The sequence below is a fragment of the Arvicola amphibius genome, chromosome 12 (genome assembly GCF_903992535.2).
Source record: "Arvicola amphibius chromosome 12, mArvAmp1.2, whole genome shotgun sequence".
NCBI classification, from domain to species: Eukaryota; Metazoa; Chordata; class Mammalia; order Rodentia; family Cricetidae; genus Arvicola; species Arvicola amphibius.
In genome coordinates this window covers 90,296,774-90,319,148 of record NC_052058.2, presented here as the reverse complement: position 1 = coordinate 90,319,148, position 22,375 = coordinate 90,296,774, and the positions used below count along the sequence as shown (strand labels likewise).

Sequence of the window (22,375 nt, the reverse complement as noted above, 5' to 3'; positions counted from 1 at the left end):
AACAAAACAGGAATGAGGGTATAACCAAAGGACCATGTCAACCAATGATAACACAGAGAAAAGATGGGCCTTCATTAGTGTTTAAGATATTGATATCACGTTATATACTGTGTTACCACTGTACATCACTAGTGTAACTGTGGCTGATTTTTTAAGAAGAGCCCCTCTATCAATCTACCCTGAAGCATTTGTATGAAAGTATTATAATGACTGATTTTTTTAAAAAAAATTCTAATTTCAGTATATATGAGTGGTCTGAGTTGGAGATGATAAAATTACCCATGATAATTATTGGTGCTGGTGGTCATCAGTGGGTTATTTTGATAAGCTCTATAACTTATAAAATTAAAGTGATACATATTTTAAATTAATTAAAAACAAATGGCTCCTGAGTTGTAGCTTCTTTATTTCAGGAGAGTTTTAAAAAAATATGTTATTAGAAACTAATGTCTCCATTTTCCAACAACAAAAAAAGTGTGTTGTGGGTGGCTGTGTGTGCATTTACAGTTTTCACTCATTCTATTTTTTTTTTATTAAGCAACAATCTGTTTGTTTCTTGCTGGATTTCAAAAGCAACAACAAGGCTACAAGAGTCCCATTGTTCAAGAAAAGAGTCAAGAATGAGAATGGAGTTTTAATGAAACATGGAGCATGAGAAGGGGCTTCCTGCTGAGGTGGATGGGGGAAATCTTTTGAAAGAGGTGATTCTCTGTCCTATCACTAGGGAATCATTGGGTTTAATTAAATGGAGAGATAGGAACTAAGTAGAACACATGTGGATTTGTCCACCAGCTGGCCATGTTTGTTCACTGGATACTAGACCCTGGACTAACGACTTCATCTCACATCACGGGTTGAGTCCTCCTCCTCCTCCAAAATGCTGAGCAAAAGCAGCAGTTCTGGTTGGGAAGATTTCCTTTCACTTGGGAACATTTGCAGAATCATAGGATAGATCTCAAGCTGGGAACTGAGCAGACAGAAAGGGTGTTCATCTTTATCTATGTACATTGTATACACACAGCTTAAAAACCCTTTTCAATGGTGTCCTTAGAGAGTGGGTACACAAGGCAAGGTGCATGGTGTGGGATTCCCCACTTGGGACATCACATCGGTGCTCACAAACTTTCAGACTTTACACATTTCAGATTTTCATACGACAGAAGTTCAGCCTGTGTCTAGTTATGCTTCAGAGGCTCACCAATAAGGAACTCTGTCCCATAGAGGCACTGAGAATCATTTCCCAGAGTTCACCAACCTTGGATTCCAAACTCTAATTTTAAGAAGTTATATTAAGATGGCAAGTCTGAGCTAAAAGTAGAACACCAAAACCAAACAAACAAACATATCAACTAATAAAAAAAACCAGGAATTTCAAACGGCAACACTTTTTGTAGTGGCATCAAAAATAACAAAAAAATTTTAAGAACCAGTAAAAATGCAACATTTGCATAAATGTGTTAAGAGTCTTTGATAAAAATCCATGGTGGAAAATGAGAACTTCAATGCTTTGATTTCAGAGTTATTTCCTTTACCTGCCCTACTAATACCCCTCAAACAGGAACTGGCCTGACATTTAAGGTCCCTTTTACTTCTGGCAGTTTGCTATCAGTAAACCAATTTGTATCCAATATACACATCCTGGAAGGGGCATTGAGAAACCAGGATTTAAGGAGCTGAGCTATAGAGGCTGATGGTAGCTTTTGAACACAGCAAACTTCATCACAACAGATGATCAAGCAACCCACTGTATCCTCCTGTGAGGAAAATGTGTGACGACAAAGAGCCAGGTGATATAGAGCTTCCAGCTTCCTGTGCCTCTTTGTTGTCCTTCTTCTGTGACCCGGAAGCATCACCGGGATGCCATCTGTCCTCCAGCCTTTTATATAGTCTTACACATAGATAGCATCCCTTTCTGCCCTCCAGGGTATAAAGCACTAATAGAACAGGGCAGAGTGAATTATTGGAGAGAGTTTTCCTAATATGTATTCCAGAATTCCTGGCTGATGCTGAGAGCATCTCGAGCTCCGTTGCAGAGGGCATCTGTGCCCGCAGAACCTGTTTGTATGCACAGGACATGGTGCTCGGGTCTTAATGCTGATGGAGTACAGCACATTAGGAGCCCTGCAGCAGCCATCCATTCATTACCTCATCATCTGAAGTGAAAAGAGGTCAGGATGGGGCCAGGGGATGGATAAATCCCTGTCACAGCAGCACACATCAGCAAGAAGGAAAGACAAGTGAAGCTCATCAGTACAAATGGCATTGTTAACCCCCTTGTTTATAGTACACACGTCTAATTACACCCATTACAATGTACTTGGCTGGAGGGCAGGTTGCAGTTTTAGATGTGTTAAAAAGCAGTGATGATTTACTCCATGCCTTTCCCCCTGTGGCCTGTTTAAGCATTCTGCATGTTTGTTTTCTCCTGTTTACATGTTGGGAAATAAAGGACTGCGCTGTAATCATGCAAAATCAACCATTCCCTCAGCCTGAAAACTTTTCTTGTTGTCAAAAGAACAATTGTGGGGCCCCACACAAACAGACATTCTGATTTAACTCTTTGGGCTGGAAGAAATGGGGATTTGGAAGGCATCTGAGACACAGCCAGGCTTGATGACTATATGAATTGAGTAGACCTTGAGATCAGGCCTGGGAGGCTTGAGGAATAACAGAGACAGAAACCGAGCTCCACGAATGCCCCTGCTGCATAAGATGCACCCTTCAACTGTAGATGTTTTACTAGCAGAGGTGTTGTTTTGTGGGACTCCTAACTGTGGAAGTGGGGGTATCTCTGACTCTTTCACCTGATCTTGGGACCCTTTTCCTCCTACTGGGTTGCCTTGCCAAGCCTTGATTTGAGGGATTGTGCCTACTCTTGTTTTGCTATGTTCATTTGATAGCCCTAGGAGGCCTGCTTTTGTCTAAAGGGAAACAGTGTAGGAGTGGGTCTGGGGGAGAGAGGAGATGAGGGGAGACTGGGAAGGATGGAGGGAGGGCTAGCTATGGTCAGGATGTATTGTATAAAAGAGGAATGATTTTATTTTAAAGCAGCTGTGGTCAGATATACAAAGTAGAAGAGAATGGAGAAAACCTCTCAAAATTTAAAATTATTGTCCAGGCTTTAACAAGTGTATGACACCAAAGACAAAACATGTTTATTTCTCTTGACTTTTATTCCGAATAGATTATGCAAATATAAGGATAAATTGCTCCCTCTGAAGTATATGTGAAAGGCTTACACAGAAGGCATTTTAAGTTCACCTGTTGGTTTTTCTTTCACGGTTGCAAGAAGCTTTAAATCCCATTTAATCAGGCATTCCTAACTGCTGTCCTGTGAATTAGCCAGGCCATATTACCCACACAGGACAAGTAAGAAAATTGAAACCCTGAGATGTTAAGTGCATTGCCCAAGGTCATAGAACACCTCAGTAATGAGCTGGGATTAAACACCTCAGAACAGAGATTTTGTCTGTTGCCAGTTCCATTGAGTTTCAATTTCTGTTGCAAAGTGAATGATGATTATGAAAATTTAAGAGTATAATACATATTTTTTCCAGGCAACGTTTCCAAGTGTGAGAAATAGATGGCTGTGCTCGAGCCTTTTTCCCAACATTCCTAGAAAGTTTGGCAGAAAAGGTTGGCAATCTTATTAAATTCACTGGGATCTAGATGGGGTCTTTGGCTTCCTGAAGATCTTCAAGGCTGTGGGTGCTTGACGTACCTTCTCTGTATACATGGCGCCAAGGTGAATAGGGAGGCACTGTGTGGGAAACTTTTATCACTAATACGTCTACTACCTCACATGTTTAAGAACCTCTTAGGCTTCCATTCTCCTTGAACAAAGAAACTTGTTGGTTTAGTTATACATAAGGGATGTTGCAGTTAAAGGAAAGTCCCGAATTCTAGTAGCTACTGGAGTAACAGAGGGAGAGCTGGCCCTAGGAGGTAGTTAATGTATGACTGATTATGAAATATGAATCCTTCCTAAAATATCACTGGAAGCATATTTTTGCTTCCAGATGGTTGGAGAGAGAGTACAGCATATTTTTCTCTTGGAATGGTACACTGCCTCTTTGAAACTGAGTGGGCTGAGAGGGAAGGGTTCAAGGCGATGTGCCTGGAGGAGCGACAGTGTCATGGAGCATGCTGCATCCTTGAGGTCTATCCACAGTGAGGGCATTTGATAGACAAGAGGGGTGTTATTTGGAAAACCAGCATACTGCAGATGTCATTACAATAAATATTCTGTTTTGCTAATCTCCAACCATTCTGTTTTGCTTTGGTTTTGTATGTCCATTTGTCTCTGGGAGCCCCTCTCCATGCAGCTTCATCTCCAACCCTGGGTCTCATATCTTCACCCCTGCTCTGACATGCATGTTCATCACTTGACTGGCCCATTCAATCAGTTATAAACTTTGTATCTGTGCTTTACTATAAAACTCTGACTGAGTATTATCCAGAATGGGGTCTCAGCACTCATGGCATGAGTGATGTACTTCTGTGTGATGTACTCCAGTTTACCTAGATGCAAAATTCCACAGGTCATTTTTACATACTTATTTCATCTGCTTTTGTAACCATTGTGCTGGGAAACGGTGGTATAGGTACCTACCTTGATTCTAAAAATATCCCTTAGTGCTTGCAGCCCACTCACGTATTTTCTATGTTAAATATAATTCTTTAATTATATTTAATCTTTAAATTATCATCTTTTCTAAATGTCATGTCTTTCCTCTATAATTAATAATATAAGCTTAATTATCCCTCACGCGTTAGTGATGACAGAATATGCATCAATCAAAAACTGAATTCAAGTGGATTGTTTCTTAGCCATAATCATTCTTAAGTAATTGCTTATGTTTGCAAACGAGTATTTTAACTTATTGTTATTTTTCATGAGCCAAATGAGGTGGGAACTATCAGTCACATTACTGATGTTTAAATCTTCTGCAGATGTGTGGACAGCTGAAGGACTGCTTGAAAGGAAACTGTGTTTAGAAATCTTCCCTCTGGAATGTTCCCTCTTAATGGAAAGATCATAGACTTAATGTCTGTGCAAGGCAGTCTAATTGTATAAAAGAGATTTCGAGAAAATGCTCCCTTCTTTCACTGTCCATTTCTTATCTGTAAAATGAGAACAATTATAATAATAATGATAGTGGTAATAGTAACAATCTCAGGAGTTATAACAATAAAATAAGGCAGTATATGCAAAATGCTCAGAGTGGATCCGACATTAAGCTGATGGTCAATTCTTGTAAGCCTTTTGTTTTATGAGCATAAATAGTCTCCCTGGGTCTTCTACCTGAAAGACACCATATCTACTTCCATATGTATTTCCCATAAGTCATCCTTCTGTGTAGTCAGTGGAGAAGGAAGACTTCGTCTAGTGCCATTTCATGAAAGTATCCTCAGTTTGCCTACTTTGTCTTGCCTGGCCTCACAGCATAGATGGGGGCTGCCAAAAGCATTTGTTTTTCTTGTTTTTCTTGAACTGATACAAATTCATCACCCTGACACTGATTTCTAACATAGAGTGGTGTGATAATATCTGTTATAGCAGCGTTCTAGCTGTGCACACTGCCTGCCTTGTCTTTGCCACAGGATCACTGTATCAAATCTGCTGTTCATGACAGAGACATAGAAAATCCTTCAGAACTGCCTGCTCACTGTGACCACCCAAGGAGAAAGGCACACACACACACAGAACTTAATGGATGTCCTATACATCCTGATATTGTTCCCATATCACAAACTCCTTATAAATTCGACATCCCTCTTCATGTACATTTCCCTTCATTTATATAAAGTTACATTGTTTTCCTCTCTATAAACATTTTACCTGTATGATAATGAATGATTTTTATCATAGAATCCATCTTTTCCAACTCCTCCTGAATAACCACTGGTCATGGCTATCTGATGGAGGACTCTGATTGGCTAATAAGGAAACTGCCTTGGCTTTTTGATAGGGCAGGATTTAGATAGGTGGAGTAGACAGAACAGAATGCTGGGAAGAAGGAAGTGAGGCAGATGGCTCAGGCAGATGTCATGCCTCTCCTCTCTGGGCAGATGCCATGCCTCTCCTCTCTGAGACAGATGCCATGGAGCCAGCCACCAGGTCAGACATGCTGAATCTTTCCTGGTAAGACAACCACTTCGTAGGTGCTAAACAGATTATTAAAATGGGTTAATCAAGATGTGAGAATTAGACAATAAGAGGCTGAACTAATGGGCCAGGCAGTGTTTAAATGAATACAGTTTGTGTGTTGTTATTCAGGGGCATAAGCTAGCCCGGCGGCCGAGAGCCGGATGGTGGGAAGCGGCCCGCAGCTCTCACTACAGCTATTAGTCTAACTCTTATATACAGCATTTGAAGTATTTGATCTGGAGTTACACCAGCAAGGCAGATTGTGTGCAGTTGTGTGTGTGTGCCTGTACATGTGTGTGTGTGTGTTGTGTATGCATGGTATGGGAGTGGAAATGGAATTCATTAAGTTCTGCCATACGTCTAGTTTTCATTTGGTGTTCCCTCTCTCTCTCTCTCTTTCTCTCTCTCTCTCTCTCTCTCTCTCTCTCTCTCTCTCTCTCTCCCTCCCTCCCTCCGTTCCTTCCCTCCCTCTCTCTCTCTCTTGCCCTCTCTTGCCCTCTCTCCCTTCCTCCCTCCTTGCACTCCGAGTCAGTGCTTTCATTAAGGTTGTTTACAGGGTCATGCATGAAGAGGTTATAGACAGGAGGACGAGGAACTTACTAGTGACTATGCTATGGAAGGGAATGTCTCTCTTCCACCGCAACCATGTACTGCTATTACTGTCTGTACATCCCCACGGAAGGGACAAGCTTCCCTCAAACCATTGCCTTCTTAATGTTTTATAGCAACATCACTCATTTCTTCTCATTATCTTTGATATTTATTTAAAATCTCTGGAGATAATATGAGAATAGCCTACATGCAAACCCACACTCATGTGCAAATTCTAGCTAAGTAATAATTTTTAGAATAAGCACAATGCAGTTGGAATTGATTGGGAGTGGGTGGAGAGATTTCCTCCAAAAGGTGTAATTATTTACAAAGGCTGTCTACGCCCAAATGAAGATACCGTGATCTTGAAGCAGTATTTCTGCAACAGTTTTCATTATATGTCGCTATGTCTATACTCCTTCACATACAGCATGGGAGGGATGATCGTATCGTTGTTCTGTTTGATGGCATCCTCTCCTCTTGGAACTTGGCATTCCCTAGTAGGAAACAAGTCTGTCAGATGGGCAACTGAGGAAAATTTAATGAAGAGGCATTTTGACCATGATATCATGAACTAATAAGGGAGGATGGTTTAGAGCCAGGCCAGTGACATTTGGGAGACTCGACATTGATAGTGGAGGATGCAGTTAATGGTTAAGGCAACAACCAGAGACAGGCGCCAGCAAGGATCTGTACAAGGATGGTGGCTTACAAAAGGAGGGGGAGGGGTCAGAGACAAGTGCCAGCAAGGATCTGGAAGGATGGTGGCATACAATAGGAGGGGGAGGGGCATTTTTATTCCTATCTGTGACCATCTTTCCAGTAGTCAAGCTACACATGATTCAGTGTAAAAAAGGGACTGTTGGCACCCTAGCATGCTGATCCCCTCCCATGTATACAGCAGGTTATACAGGGACAACATGGGATCTGCAGAACCCACGGTGAGGATCCTATCCATCTCCACTTCTGGCGCAAGGTCAGGACATGCGCGAATGTTATACCCCCCTTTCTTCCTGACAGTCTCGCAACAGACAGGCACAGATTCGAAAATAACCAATTATTTTCAAGAATATAAAGAAAGGATGGTTTTTAGGTAGGAGACCAAAACCCATTTGCAAGAAGAGAGTGTGGAAGTAAGAAACTGCGCATGCGCCATGTGGAGCCACGCCCTAACTGTTGTAAAGCAGCGACAATTGAGAGGAGAACCCACTGAGTTATGACGACTGCGAAGCAGTGGAGACTGGGCAGATAAAAACCAGGAGTGAGGAGCAAGACTGCAAAGAATGATTGGTTACAGAGTGACTAAATTAACAACAGAGACATATAAATACCTAAGCAATTATAAAGAACTGAAAATTAGTGAAAGGTAAATTCCCATCCATTATAGCAGAAGGCCATCATGTAACTTTAAAGGTCAGGCGTTAAGAAGTAATGACAAAAGCATATGATTTGGAAGTAGCCACAATTTAAATACAGAAACAGAACAGTTAAACATGGTTATTCTATACTCAGTGGCAGTGGCACACGCCTTTAATCCCAGCCCTCAGGAGACAGAGATAGATGTGAGTTCCAGGCCAGTCTGGCCTACAGAGCGAATTCCAGTACAGGCTCCAAAGCTATGAAGAAACCTGTGTCGATAAACCAAAAAAAAAAAAAAAAAAAAAAAAAAAAAAAAAAACGTTCCTTTTAAAGAGGGAAGGCAGGGAAGTTGTGGGTCAGTTGCTCTTCTCTCTAAGTTTTCTTGTATTGATGGTTTTTTAAAAATCCATGTGCGCACATAATTGCCACAAATGCTCTTTTTCTTTTTTTGTTTTGCTCCATTTAGTTTACTGGCTTTCTAGAAATTAACTTATTAACCTGGTAAGCTCCATTACCTGTCCCATAGCTACCAATTAATTCCCTTCTGTCCTGCACATGCTCCGTCTCCATTCTTTGTGGCTCTCCTAGGCTTGCCCCCTCTCCCTCAACTCCCCGCTCCTAGATACACATACTCACTGAATACCAGTGGCTTCCTCTGTAAATCCCTCACACTTTTCCATCTCAGCCTGTTCTCAGACGTCTTCCTGACCTGAGATGGTTTCTTCCTTTGCACTTTAAATCTGTGCTGTCCGTGAGCTACGTTAGATTTCTTAAGTAAAAAACAAATGCTATCTCTGCCCCTGATCCTGCTCACAAGGCAGGTGTCTTTGACTACCAGGACTGTATGCTCCCCCTTCTCTTCCTGTTTCTTTGTACGTCCTGTAACACTAGACGTTGAGTTGCAAATCTAGTGTTAGTAGTGAATCCCGAATGTAGTAACTGAAATCATTCCCAACACTGCAACATGACTGACAATTGTTGTCACATTGGTGTCGCATTTGATGATAATGCACAGACATAGGATGATAGTGCACAGACATAGGATGATAGTGCACAGACATAGGATGATAGTGCACAGACATAGGATGATAGTGCACAGACATAGGATAATAGTGCACAGACATAGGATGATAGTGCACAGACATAGGATGATAGTGCACAGACATAGGATGATAGTGCACAGACATAGGATGATAGTGCACAGACATAGGATGATAGTCCACAGACATAGGATGATAGTGCACAGACATAGGATGATAGTGCACAGACATAGGATGATAGTGCACAGACATAGGATGATAGTGCACAGACATAGGATGATAGTGCACAGACATAGGATGATAGTGCACAGACATAGGATGATAGTCCACAGACATAGGATGATAGTGCACAGACATAGGATGATAGTGCACAGACATGGCCGTGTGTCTGGCATGGTGCCTACTAGTTCTTCTCACCAAAACTTGGAAATAAACAACATTCTGTTCCTCATGAGTTTTATTGTCTTTCCCAAACAGATGGAGTATAAAGACTATCCGTCAATAATTCAGACACTATTAATTTTTTTCTCATTTTTTATTAAAGATTTCCATCTCCTCCCCTCCTCCTCCCCCTTTCCTCCCTTCCCTTCTACCCATACCCCCACTCCACCCCTCTCCAAAGACAAAGAGCCATCAGGGTTCCCTTCAATATGTTAAGTCCAAGGTCCTCCCAGCTCCCCCTAAGTCCAGGAAGGTGAGCAACTAAACTGACAAGGCTCACAGTGAGCCCGTCCATGCTGTAGAGTTCATGTTCATTGCCGTTGTCCTTGGTTTCTCAGTCCTCCTCCACCATCAGCCACATTCAGAGTCCGGTTTGTGCAAATGGATGGAAATAGAAAACACCATCCTGAGTGAGGTAACCCAGGCCCAAAAAGATGAACATGGGATGTACTCACTCATAATTGGTTTCTAACCATAAATAAAGGACATCGAGCCTATAATTCATAAAAAATCCTAGAGAAGCTATATAAGAAGGTGAACCTAAAGAAAAACATATAGTTATCCTCCTGGATATTGGAAGTAGACAAGATTGCCGGCAAAAAATGAGACACTATTAATTTTAAGAGAGAGTTTCTACCCCATAAAGCAACCCGTATAAGGAGAGATTTCAACTGAAGGAGGAGCCACACAATGGAACCCCAGGCCCTTTAGCTGCTCTCTGAACTGAAGGAGGGAGTATGAGTCCCAGACCGTAATATGGTGTTCGCATGCCATTTGAAGTATAGGGTATCACTAAGTTTAAAACCACCTGGGATCTAGAGACATGGTTCAACATTTAAGAGCACTTGCTGCTCTTGCAAAGGACCAGGGTTTGACTATCACCACAGGCATAGCAACTCACAGCTCCGTGCAACTCTAGATCTGGAGTTGGGTGGCGGTTTCTGCCCTTCCCACGTAGCAGTACTCACTTGGCTCATAGACATACATGCAGGAAAATGTCCATACCCACACACAAATAAAAATAGTATAACTCTTAAATGCTGTTTAAGTTAAAATGCATTAAGACAGAAGAAAGCAACGCTTGCGCATCAGAATGTCCAGATTTGAATAACATTTGGATTTAGTGCTCCATGTAGAGCTTCTCTCCCACGGGGGGGGGGGGGGGAGTGAACACCAGCTCCCAGCGTCTGTTACTCTTGTCTCTGCTGCCCTTACAAATCTGCTTAACTCTTTCCCACTTTCCCTCCAGTTACTGCCTGGATTTGATCTACGGCGATGTAACTAACAGGGACTATCATTTATTTCTTCTTTCCTTCAGGAAACACCACAGTCAAACAGTCTCGGTACAGGATTATCATCCAGGAAGCAGCCAATGGAGGGCAAGAGTGCCCAGACACCTTATTTGAAGAGAGAGAGTGTGAAGATGTCTCATTTTGTCCTACATATAGGTAATTAGTGACTTCTGAATTATCATTAGACCTGAGCATAATTGTACAATATTTTCTTTCATATATGGTTGCTTAGTAATTTTTTTTGAAGTTGTAACATTTTATCCTTTCAAATACTCAGTAATCTTCTTCTCTTTACTAGAATGTATTCAGAAGGAATAAGGAGCATGAATACCTAATTAACAGAAGAGTGAAGCTGGGGCATGAATGGTTATAACTGAGCTACCAGAATGGCACCTCGTCTGCAATCAGCTTTCTAGATAATGATCCTAAGAGAGACAGGATGAGCTTTTTATCTGGAATATACACGCATGTTATGCATACACATACACCCCTACACCTCTACACACAAGCACATGTTACACATCCTTACACATAAATACAGATGCATGCAGACAGATACACACAATCATACACAAACACATATAAACACACACACCCCTATACACACATGCACACACAAATATATATTACTCAGGCATACACATAGTTACAAACACATACAGATACACACAATCACACACAAACACATATAAACACACAGAGAGACCTATACAAACATGTACACAGAAACATATGTCTATAGGCACATATACGTAGACACATACATATACATATACACACAAACATATACACAAACATGAAGACTTACAAACACAACATACACAAAACATACACATTTAAACATGTACACATGAAAACACAGATATATCCACATGCAGATATAGACACACATATAGACACATACACATGTATAGAGAAATACACAAAATCATATACACACATATATACCCAGGCACACATACATAAATACCCACAAACACTTTATAAACACATACACATATCAACACAATATATACATACATATATGCACACAAATACAGAAACACACAGATGCACATACCCACATAGACATACACACGTGTATACAACAAATACACTCATTAGACACACACATGCTTACACATAAACATGTGCCTGAAAACAAAACACAAATAAATACAAAAACTACCACACGGTGAGATACCATAGTAATTTTATTGTTCTCACCTTAGAATTTTGAATAAGCCATTAAAAAATTAAGCTGGGTATGTTAGCATGCACTCATAACCTGGCTCTTGGGGGGATCATAAATTTGAGACCATCAAGATGTGTGTGTGTGTGTGTGTGTGTGTGTGTGTGTGTGTGTATGTGTGTGTGTGTGTCTCAAGCAATAAATCAGATGCATGTCTATTAACCAACTGGATAACTGGATGATACGTTTTTAATATCATTTTTATTTATTCCTAGTAAATTTCATCCACATTTACAATGTATCTTCGGTGATACCTGTTCCCACACGCCCTTCTTTTAATAAGAGGAAAAGGCTAACTCTTAAACTTTTTATGCTCCAGCTATCTTTTAGAAATTGGTAACTACTGTTTATGAAACCACATCCAAATTTCTTTTCCAAGGCTTAACCTTCCAGTCTTTTAGAATTTGAAAGTTTCAGATTCAATGATAACATTGCTTTTAAATAATCTTAGATTGAGTGTGTAGTCACTGATTTATGATAATAGCTCATGGTTTAAAAATCATTTAGTTTTACCAACTCGCTCAAAAATGTCCTTTACAAAATTATCTAATGTTTTATCCTGATTATTTCAGAAACTGTGTTTTAAGGCTGTGAGGCTTAAGGGCTAATTTATTCGGGAACCCTGCAGTTCCATTGCTTCTCTAGAGTGTTCCTTTTAGGTACAGCGTAAGAGCCACTGAGAAGCCCAATCCCACAGCTCTGCCATGCTTTGGTCTATCATTCCGATTTGATGGACAGTTTGGGGAGGCTGTAGATAAACACTGGGATCAGGCCCAGTCTTCTCTTCCCCCAAACCATGGAGCCATTGTGGAATCACAGTCAGTAATCACCCTCTTGTGCTATGGGTAAATATTGAAACTTCTGTGTCCAGGAAAATCACTCTTGGGGAAAGTAGCCAAGTGAAGAACTTAGCCAAATCAAATATTATCAGACATTTTAGTAAAGCCAGGGCCATTATAATCAGTGGAGATCTCAGGAACCTTGATTGACCATTCGATTTTCCTCTGTCCTTGCTGTTTGATAGCTCTTCAATTTAACCCATGTGTGAACTATTTTTTATTTATCTCCTGCCCTTTTCCCAGAAATCAGTTCTGCTGTATCCAGATCCCATTTCTTGATAGGCACTTCAAACTGTGTCCAAGTTAACACAATGCTCTGACCATTGAACAAGGTTTTATAATGTTGATCACTGCAGTTCTAGTTAGAGTTTACTTCCTCTACACTGGTATTCCAGATGAAGTTATCCTACAAAACAAGTTTAGATGTTTTTTATTGCTGTCCTTTGGTTCATTCTCTTAACTGCATTGAGGCCACATAGTCACCTTTTCCAAATCAGAACAGAATTGAAATGCCCACTTATGTTATCCCACATCATCCAGCATATTAAATTAGATGCTAAAGAAGAAAACGGTATGAAGACATAATCTTCACACAGAATAGACAGTGACATGCAACAAAGAGCCAATGGTCCAGTCTCAGGCTGTCACTTATTCTGACTTAATTCTAGTTTATCATCTCAAACATCTGAAAACACCTTCCATCCCTTTCCATCTACATAGCAAGATAAACTAGACTGAATACGCAGGTTTCATGTTGGTCTGAAAAGTCTAAGTAAACTTAGCTTAAGGAGTCCACTTGAGGAGCACATCACGATTCTAAAGGTGTACAGGAGTCCATCACCATCTCAGCTGTTGTGGATGGGACCATGTTGAAGGAATCTATGCATAAACAAGGTGGATTTATTGCCGTCGAAACTAATTGCTGGTTATTTGATCATGGTATGCTTTCTATTTATCTGTTTCCTGATTTCTAACCAAACTCTCTAGCCACTATTATTAAGGAAGCCACTCAAAGGTGCACAGTGCCATTTCTCTTTCCTGGTCACACTTTTAAGGGGCTTGTGAGACGAGGGCCTGTGGGTAAGGCAGCTCCTGTCCAAGCAAAGGTCTTGGCTCATATGAAATAGACCATAAAAGCACACTAACTGGAAAAAGAAGGACTGTGGGTAGACCGTGGCCTTGAGTTTTCTGGAATACTGTATAGAAATCATTTTAAGAACAGAATCCATCCTCTGTGTGCCAAAAACTTTTATTAACTTTTATTAAAGTTACTTTTATTAGCTTGAGAAAGGTAAACAGAGAGAAGCCAGGTGACTTCAGGGACCATTTCCTCAGAGAAAAGCAAGTCCTGATAGCTCATCAGATAACATCCATTCCTCTTCTCTGAGATGAGCTTTTGGATAAGGTTGGTCCCTAGAGTCGCCGTTTACAATTCGCTCCATGACCAAAGGAAATGGTAGAGTTATGTCTGAATCCTAAAAGTGCCATATTTAAAAAGAAAACAACCACAAGAGAATGGATGAGAAGCTTGCACTCCAAGCTTTCAAATGTTCAGATTCTGAATCTCTTATATCCTTGTTTAACACAGGATTGCTCCCTTGTCTTCTGCACATTTAACTTTAAACATATTTTAAGCTTCTCCTTCATGGGTTTTTCTTGTATGAGCTAAGATTTATACATGAAATGTTCAAATTCCATAAAGTAGAATCACAACTTTAATCATGAACCTGAGTGGAGAGTGAAGTCAAAAGTCAACTCTTACCATTCTCAACACTTGCTAGGGTTGGGCTTTATTTTATTTATTCATTGCAACACACGATATACGTATGTATGTATATATGTCTGTCTGTCTGTATGTATATAAATAAAATATATAGGTGTTGGCAGAGTTTTCTGTCTAGACTGCCGATCAGTTCTATCCCATTAGCCACCCCTGTCCCACCAGCCTCTCCCCCAAATAACCATACAGAGTTTTAATATTAAGTATAAGTGCTCAGCCAATAGTTTTGACTCAATTTTAGCTAGCTCTTATAATTTAAATTAGCTCAGTTTTGTTAATCTATGTACTTCCCTGAGGCTCTTTTACTTTATGTCCATACTTCCCATCCTTCTTACTCTGTATCTCATGGCTTCTCTTCAGACTCTTCCCTTCTTGTCCCCAGCATTCTCATTGCCCCCCAAATCCTGCCTAGCCATCAGCCATTCAGCTCTTTATTAACAAGGAGAGCAACCTATCTTTACAATGTACAGAAGGATTACTCCATAGCATATAGGTGTGTGTGTGTGTGTGTGTGTGTGTGTGTATTTGCATATACACACACAGTTTTAATACATACATATATGTAAGGTTGACTACTTAGGATTTGTCAACCTATCATGAAAACCAAAAATGATTCTATCTTTTAGCAACCATTAACTGCCTGTAATTCATCATACAGGACGGGGACACTGTGAGATGCCAAGTTCCATTGTCATTATGAAGGTCTTGTTGAGACTAACAGTGTTTTTGAGATTTCGTGGTTGCATCTTCCCTGTCATATACAGAAGTCCTTATCTCAATGCAGATGTCCTGATCCTCCGGCTCTTTGAATCCTTGATCTCCTCTTTCATGTTTCCTGAACCTTGGGTGTAGAGGGGACACTGTAGATGTATCTGTTGGGGTTGGGAAGTCCATGGTATGCTGCTTTTTTTGTATTTTGAACTATTGTAGATTTCTCCAATGGTCTCAATAGTCTCCGTTACTACTTTCTTTTAATGAAGAGTGGGGAGTATGTTTACCCAAAGTATAAAGATAAGCCATTAGAATGCAGTTATAAATTATACTGGCTTAGGAAACTAAGATCTTCTTTTGGGTCCATGACCCTAAAGCCATGGATAATTGGCAAGGTTTACAGTACTGGGCATGCTTTGCTTCAAGTTCAGGCTAACTGAGCCTTGGTCTTTCTATTTCTGCATGTCTAAGTTAAGTATTGCAAGTATTTCCTCTGCGTATGAGTCGTGGTAAACGTTCTGTTGTGTGCTTTCTTGTGATCACAGGTGGAAACTGCAGAAATGGAGCCCTTGTATCTTGGTTCCAGAGTCTGTCAGGCAAGGGAGAACCGGCACCAGTGAGGCGTGTGGAAAGGGGCTGCAGACAAGAGGTAAGCCAAGTTTGAAATCGCTCCCTCTTCCGGTGTGCTTTAAAGTCGTATTACTCTGTACTTGGTTGTTGAGTCTTGTATTCGGGCAAGTTGCGATATTTCTGGATTAAGCTATTTATAGTTATCACTAAATTCACTCTTGGCAGTAGTAAGTGTTGTTAGGTAAATATCATCATTTAACCATAACCTTTCACTGTACCTCAGTACTAAAGCAAAACAATCAATGAATATATCTCAGTCATAACTGACCTCCATGTCCGTATATGAATGTATGTTGGATATCGGCCAAGATGTTGAGACGATGCCAAAATCACATCTAAAAGTATACATTACACTTTGTTTACATTGCATGTTTATGTGATGATTAAATAAATAAATGAATGGAAACATGACTGGGCAAATTGACTAATCTTTATGATCCTGGTTTAAGCACAATTGTGTGTGTGTGTGTGTGTGTGTGTGTGTGTGTGTGTCTAACATGCACAGGAACTTCTAAAAGGCATTGTGATAAGCTTTTGTGTCTGAAATAGAGGGAGATTTATTATGGTCCTCTAGGAAAGGCGGGAGATCCCTGAAAAGCAGCCATGGCTGACTGCTCCCTTGCTGCCTCATTCCTAATACAGCTGCTGGCTTGATAGGCAGGACGGAAAATGCAGTGACTTTCTCACTCCCTGTCTCTCTGCTTTGGTTGGCGCTTGTTGGGTTCTTATCTGGTCACAGGACAGGAGAGGCTGTGGCACTCAGAAACAGACGGAAGGTAAAGGAGATGTGAGCTAAACTGAAACCCAGAGGACCTGTGGAACATCAGAGTGGGGATGGACAGCACCCAGTTCTCCTCCTTCATCTGCTTTAGGCTGGGTAGCATCAGTGTATTCCCGACTCCCTCTGCTCAGCCACACCTAAACAAGATTGGGTTTCTTTTTCTAACCTACAGATAATGACATTTGGGAATTAATATCGTCAGGTGTTACACATTGGCTATTTTCTTGACTGTCCAGCAGACAACCTTAAACCCCCTTTTAAATATTAGTATTATATAGTTAATAAAGAAATAACGAGTCACTGAGTTTTGGAAAAGGCCTCCAGTATGAAAGAGAACAAATAAAAATCAATGCGTTGGAAGGAATAAAACAAAATCAGTATAGGAAGTTGAACACCAAAAATTCTAAGAGTTCCAGAAAAATAAAACAAATATATGAAAAGTTATCAAATAAATAACCCAAGAGAATTGCCAATTTGGGAACCTGTACATGTCTTGTTTGAACATGGTTAACATGACTGAAAATGACTTACAACAGGCCCATCATTGTGAAATTTGGGGACTTAAGAGAATAATTTAGTCTCTAGCTTTCTGAAATAAGTTACAAGCCTATCTCCCAAACACAGGAGTTTTCAGCATCAGCGTTGGAGGGAGAAAGGGAACAAAGCAATCCTTAAAGCAATGAAGAACAGGGTCTGAGCCTACATCATAATATCACCCGACTGCAGGGAAAGATGAAATTATCTGTAGAAAACTAAATCCCCTAACACTTGCCTAAATGCATCCCATCTCCAGAGACAAAATATGACTTAACTAAGAAAATTGGGAATTCCTGGAAGAGAGGACATTCTTTCTGTTAGAGAGAAAGGGGATTGGGGGAATCCAAGACCAAAGTAGTCTGCACCCCTGGCAATATGCTGTAAGGAAGACACTAACCTGCCACTTCTACTTTGACTCAGGTTCCTATTCCACCACTGCAAGCAGTCTTGTCTGTGAGAAGTCTCTGTGACTTACACTGACATAAAATGTCCCTGCTAAAGGTTTGTCTGTGTGTGTTACATGCATTGTGATGGAGACTGTATGTGTGGAAAGCCATCTCTCTCTCACTCCTGGGTCATCTGTAGCTCCGTGGATCTTAGCCCATACAGCAGATCCTCACGAGTCTGCTTCCTTATTGTCATCCTATATTAGGAATGCGGCAACTTTGCTGAGACCTCCTGCTTGGCAGCTTTGATTCCCTACAGTTCAGTCCTAAACACTAGGACTAGCTTTGCAGTCTTTTCTTCTAGTGTAAAACTTTTGAGAGTGTCTAGAGCAGCGGTCCTCAAACTGTGGGTCATGACCACTTTGGGGAGTCAAATGACCCTTTCACAGAATTCAAATTTCAGATGTCCTGCATATAACATATTTATATTGCGATTTGTAACAGTAGCAAAATTGCAATTATGAGGTAGCATCGAAATAATTTTATGGTTGAGAGTGATCACAGCGTGAGGAACTGTGTTGAAGGCTCTCAGCATTAGGAAGGTTGAGAAGCACTGCTCTAGAGTAAGGTATCTCTTCACCTGTGTGCAGGGAAGCTGTGAAAGACGAAACCTGGATGACAGTGTGAAGTGATAGAAACCCTAAGAGGAGAGAGTTCTAGTCCTTTCCTACTGGGCAAATCCATGACTTTAGTTTCTTTTGGCCTTTGTTGAACTAACTCAGCAATAAACTTAAAAGATATATATCTTAACCACTGTTCCTATGTTTTGTTCATTCATTGTTGGTATTTCTAATGATTATAACTCTAGAACTATAAAAGTCTATTGGTTTATTTTATTGTATTTCTGTTGTGAAACTATTTATTTGGTGCACAGTTAAAATTCTTTTATGTAATTCTCTTCAAACCAAGGGGAAAAAAAAGAAAGGGAGGAATTACAGTTATAGCAAAATGCCTGTACCTTCTCCAGGGCAGAAAGATTTGAGTTTCCACTGTCAGAGGTACCCTTTTCTTCACAGAGAGCCAGGCATTTTTCTACCCAGCTAATTATGCTTAATTTGTAAGGAAAGAATATGGGTTCATCCTTTGTGACAAATGATGATACAGAAGAAAAAAATATGTATTCTCTTACTTTTTAAAATAAATAACTATGCTTAAAGTGGTAAGTATTTTAGTAATACAAAGAGAAAATGTAAGAATTCTATAATTCCTAAAAGTATGAAATTATCTGTGGAGTAATTTTAATTTTGAGACCCATAGTGGCTTGTTAAAACTGCCTCAAAAGACACCCAGATGTTTTCCCTTTAGACAGTACCCTCTTTACCTGGTGTCAAGGCCCCCTGCTATCAGAAGGACAACAGGGGCACTGCAATAGAGATGAAGTAAGAAACAGAGGATTATGTTCTGTGTCTTCGATGGTCTTGACATCTTGGTGTGCCTGCATTCTTTCTCAGTTTACTTTTACTGAACAATGTTTATGAGAATTGAAGAAGGCAGGTCTCTAATCATCAAATCTTTCTTCTCTTTCTGAATTTGCTCCCATCACAGTAAGAAGCACAGGCTTCTCACCCAGTAATTTAAGGGAACCTGTATGCTTTGCCCTTAAAGAATCTCCCTAAAAATTACGGTGTTTTTCTACTCTTAAAAATGCAAGAAATAATCCAGTATAGGACTAACTCTGGGTTACCTTTACTTTTAAAGAAAGGGCAGAGTAAAACATTGTAGGAAAAGTTGAAGGAACAGTAAGCTCTAAAATTGGAATTGTATGGCAGTAATAATACTTGGTTTCCAAAGATCTAAATATATATACTACATGCATATCTTTGCGTCTATTATTTTGGTAAGGTAAGCTTGATGTCATAATTTTTCATAAGCAAAGTTTTCTAGAGTCTTTAATTCATGACTGAAATAGTAAAATTTGATTTATCCAATTTCACAAACTCATACAAATAATGTGCTGTAAAGTTCATATTCATAAAGCACAAAAATCAATCAATAAATTATACAAACTGGATTCAGAACAAACTACTCGTATTGTAAATCTGAGTACTTTAATTCTCTAATAATTTTTGTCTTGAGTGACATTGTCTTCATAGAAAGAAGGGGAGATAAAGATCACCACCCACCATTAGCTTATCAACCATTCTGGTCTAGAAAACACATATAAATACAGGACAAATACAATACACAGTCTGAAATAAAACATCATAGCTTGTCAACACGAAACTGTCAGTCTGAGTATAGGTTTCTGGCACTGTGACAGGATAGCTCAGGAAAATGTCAACTGAGAGGAAAGAAGCATCTTGGCTCCCTTTTTGAGAACTCCAGTCCATGGTCAGTTGACCCATTCCTTTTGGAAGTAAAGTGAGGCAAAATGTCACAGCAGGGGTATGTGGCTGAGGAGCCTGCTTGCTTCCCGGCAATGGGAAGTTAAACAGAGACATCCAGGAAAGAGCCAGGCTCCTAGCATCTGTTTCTAGAGTGCAGTCACAGTGATCAGCCTTCCACTCACTCCTCCCCATGTCACAAAGTTCCTACCATCTCCTGCTAGTGTCAAAGAATGGAAACTAAGCCCTTACACACGATCCTTGGAAACACTCAAGATCCAGAGTCCAGCTACCAGCCACTTGTACTTTGCTCTCCCATGACAGATGTATTTCTTCTTGGGTGACAGAGTAAACTTGTAAGTCTTTGAGTTCTTATTTTCTAAATAGAGGTATACTTTTATTACATGGGTTGATTCTGTCCTGTTCACCTACATGGACACCAAACAGAAGGTTATTTTTGCAGGTTTACAGGGGGAAACATGTGTCCAGGTCTGGATTATAATAATCAAGAAATACATTCAGAGATATATGTAGTTTTTGTCTTTGTTATTCCATTTTGTTTGTGTTCATTGTTGAAGGAGGAAGCAATGGGTTTTCTGGGAAGAAAAGTAGAGTGTCCTTCCAGACTTAATCAGTAATGAGCTGTACTATCTTTAGCTGTGGTCATGGTCAGTTAGGAATGGAGAACCAGTGAGGTCTACCCCAAGAAACGCTTTCAGCAATATAATTTTTCTAAGAGGCAGAGACATCCATGTATCTTTTGTGAAATTATAGGAGGGTGCTGCCACCTTGCGCAGCTTTGATTCCTGGAAACCTGATTGGGGTAATAGACAGTGAAGAGTGGACAGACACACAGACAAGCACAGGAAATCACGGCCTTCTTCTCTGGCAGAGAATCACTAACAGTAGCCTGGAAACCCAGAGCATTTATTTTGTGCATCTGAGTAGAGAAGATTGATTTATTGTAGACAACCAAAGGAGGAGGTGTGCTAGCTCATCCATGTTGGAGGTCTCTGTAGGGAAGCATACTCAGGCTGTTAATACACAGGAAAATGTTGAAGGAGGCTGCTTGGCCACCTTTTCGTTTCCTGGCTGTCCAGATCCCTGAAATAATCACACAGAAACCATATTAATTATATCACTGCTTGGCCCATTAGCTCTAGCTTCTTATTGGCTAACTCTTACATATTAATTTAGCACATTTCTATTAATCTGTGTATCACCATGTGGCTGTGCCTTACTGGCTAACATTCCAGCATCTGTCTCTGGCAGGGCTACATGGCTTCTCTCTGACTCCACGCTTCTTTATCCCAGTATTCAGTTTAGTTTTCCCTGCCTACCTAAGTTCTGCCCTGCTATAGGTCCAAAGCAGTTTCTTTGTGCATTAATGGTAATCACAGCATACAGAGGGAACTCCCACATCAGAATGCTATGATCTTTAAGTTCTGCATACAATGTTAGCATTTGCACACAGACCAGGGGAAGCTTTACCAATCCCTTGTGCCTCAGGCATTGTGGTATTTGACATGGTCATGCTCATGTCCACAACACATTCACTCAGGTGTAGTGTTGAGGCAGTGGGCCACTTCCTGCCACCCAGCTAGCTTTACAGGAAATAATTACATGGAAACTGTATTCATTTAAACACTGCTTGGCCCATTAGTTTCAGCCTCTTATTGGCTAATTCTCACATCTTGACTAACCCATATTTAGTAATTTGTGTAGCACCACAAGGTGGTGGCTTACCAGGAGAGATCTTAACCTGCATCCCACTCAGAGAGGAGAGGCATGGCGACTGCTTATGGCGACTGCCTGAAGCATCTGCCTGAATCTGCTTTCTTTCTCCCAGCATTCTGTTCTGTTTACTCCGCCTACCTAATTTTCTGCCCTATCAAAAGGGCCAAGCCAGTTTTAAGCAATGAAACAACAGATAGACAGATGACCCTCCTCCATCACTCAGGGCTTCACCTGTTCCTTACTCATTAGCTCAAGTCTTTATCTGCTTTCTACAGAAGGAAGGGTATGACTCGCCAGATCAACATACTAGGGTATCTGATGTAAGTAATAAACAAATACTTCTCTAGCACATTAGTGTCAGTATCTTTCATGAAGTTGATTGGAATAACGATGTTACTCCCATAGGAAAAAGTGATTGGATTTCAGTATTTGCTTTATTAAAGAATGCTCATGGGCCAGGTATGGCTATACTGTCTGCTCAGGAA

The 22,375-nt window shown here is 40.4% G+C and overlaps 1 protein-coding gene across 1 annotated transcript in view; it reads left to right on the top strand.

Moving 5' to 3' along the window:
- Positions 1-22,375, top strand: part of Thsd7b (thrombospondin type 1 domain containing 7B) — a 705,347-nt gene that overhangs the window by 362,055 nt on the left and 320,917 nt on the right. The window contains exons 10-11 of the mRNA XM_038349733.1: positions 10,901-11,030; positions 15,981-16,084. Coding sequence (XP_038205661.1) covers positions 10,901-11,030; positions 15,981-16,084 — 234 coding nt within the window. The remainder of the gene's footprint in view (positions 1-10,900; positions 11,031-15,980; positions 16,085-22,375) is intronic.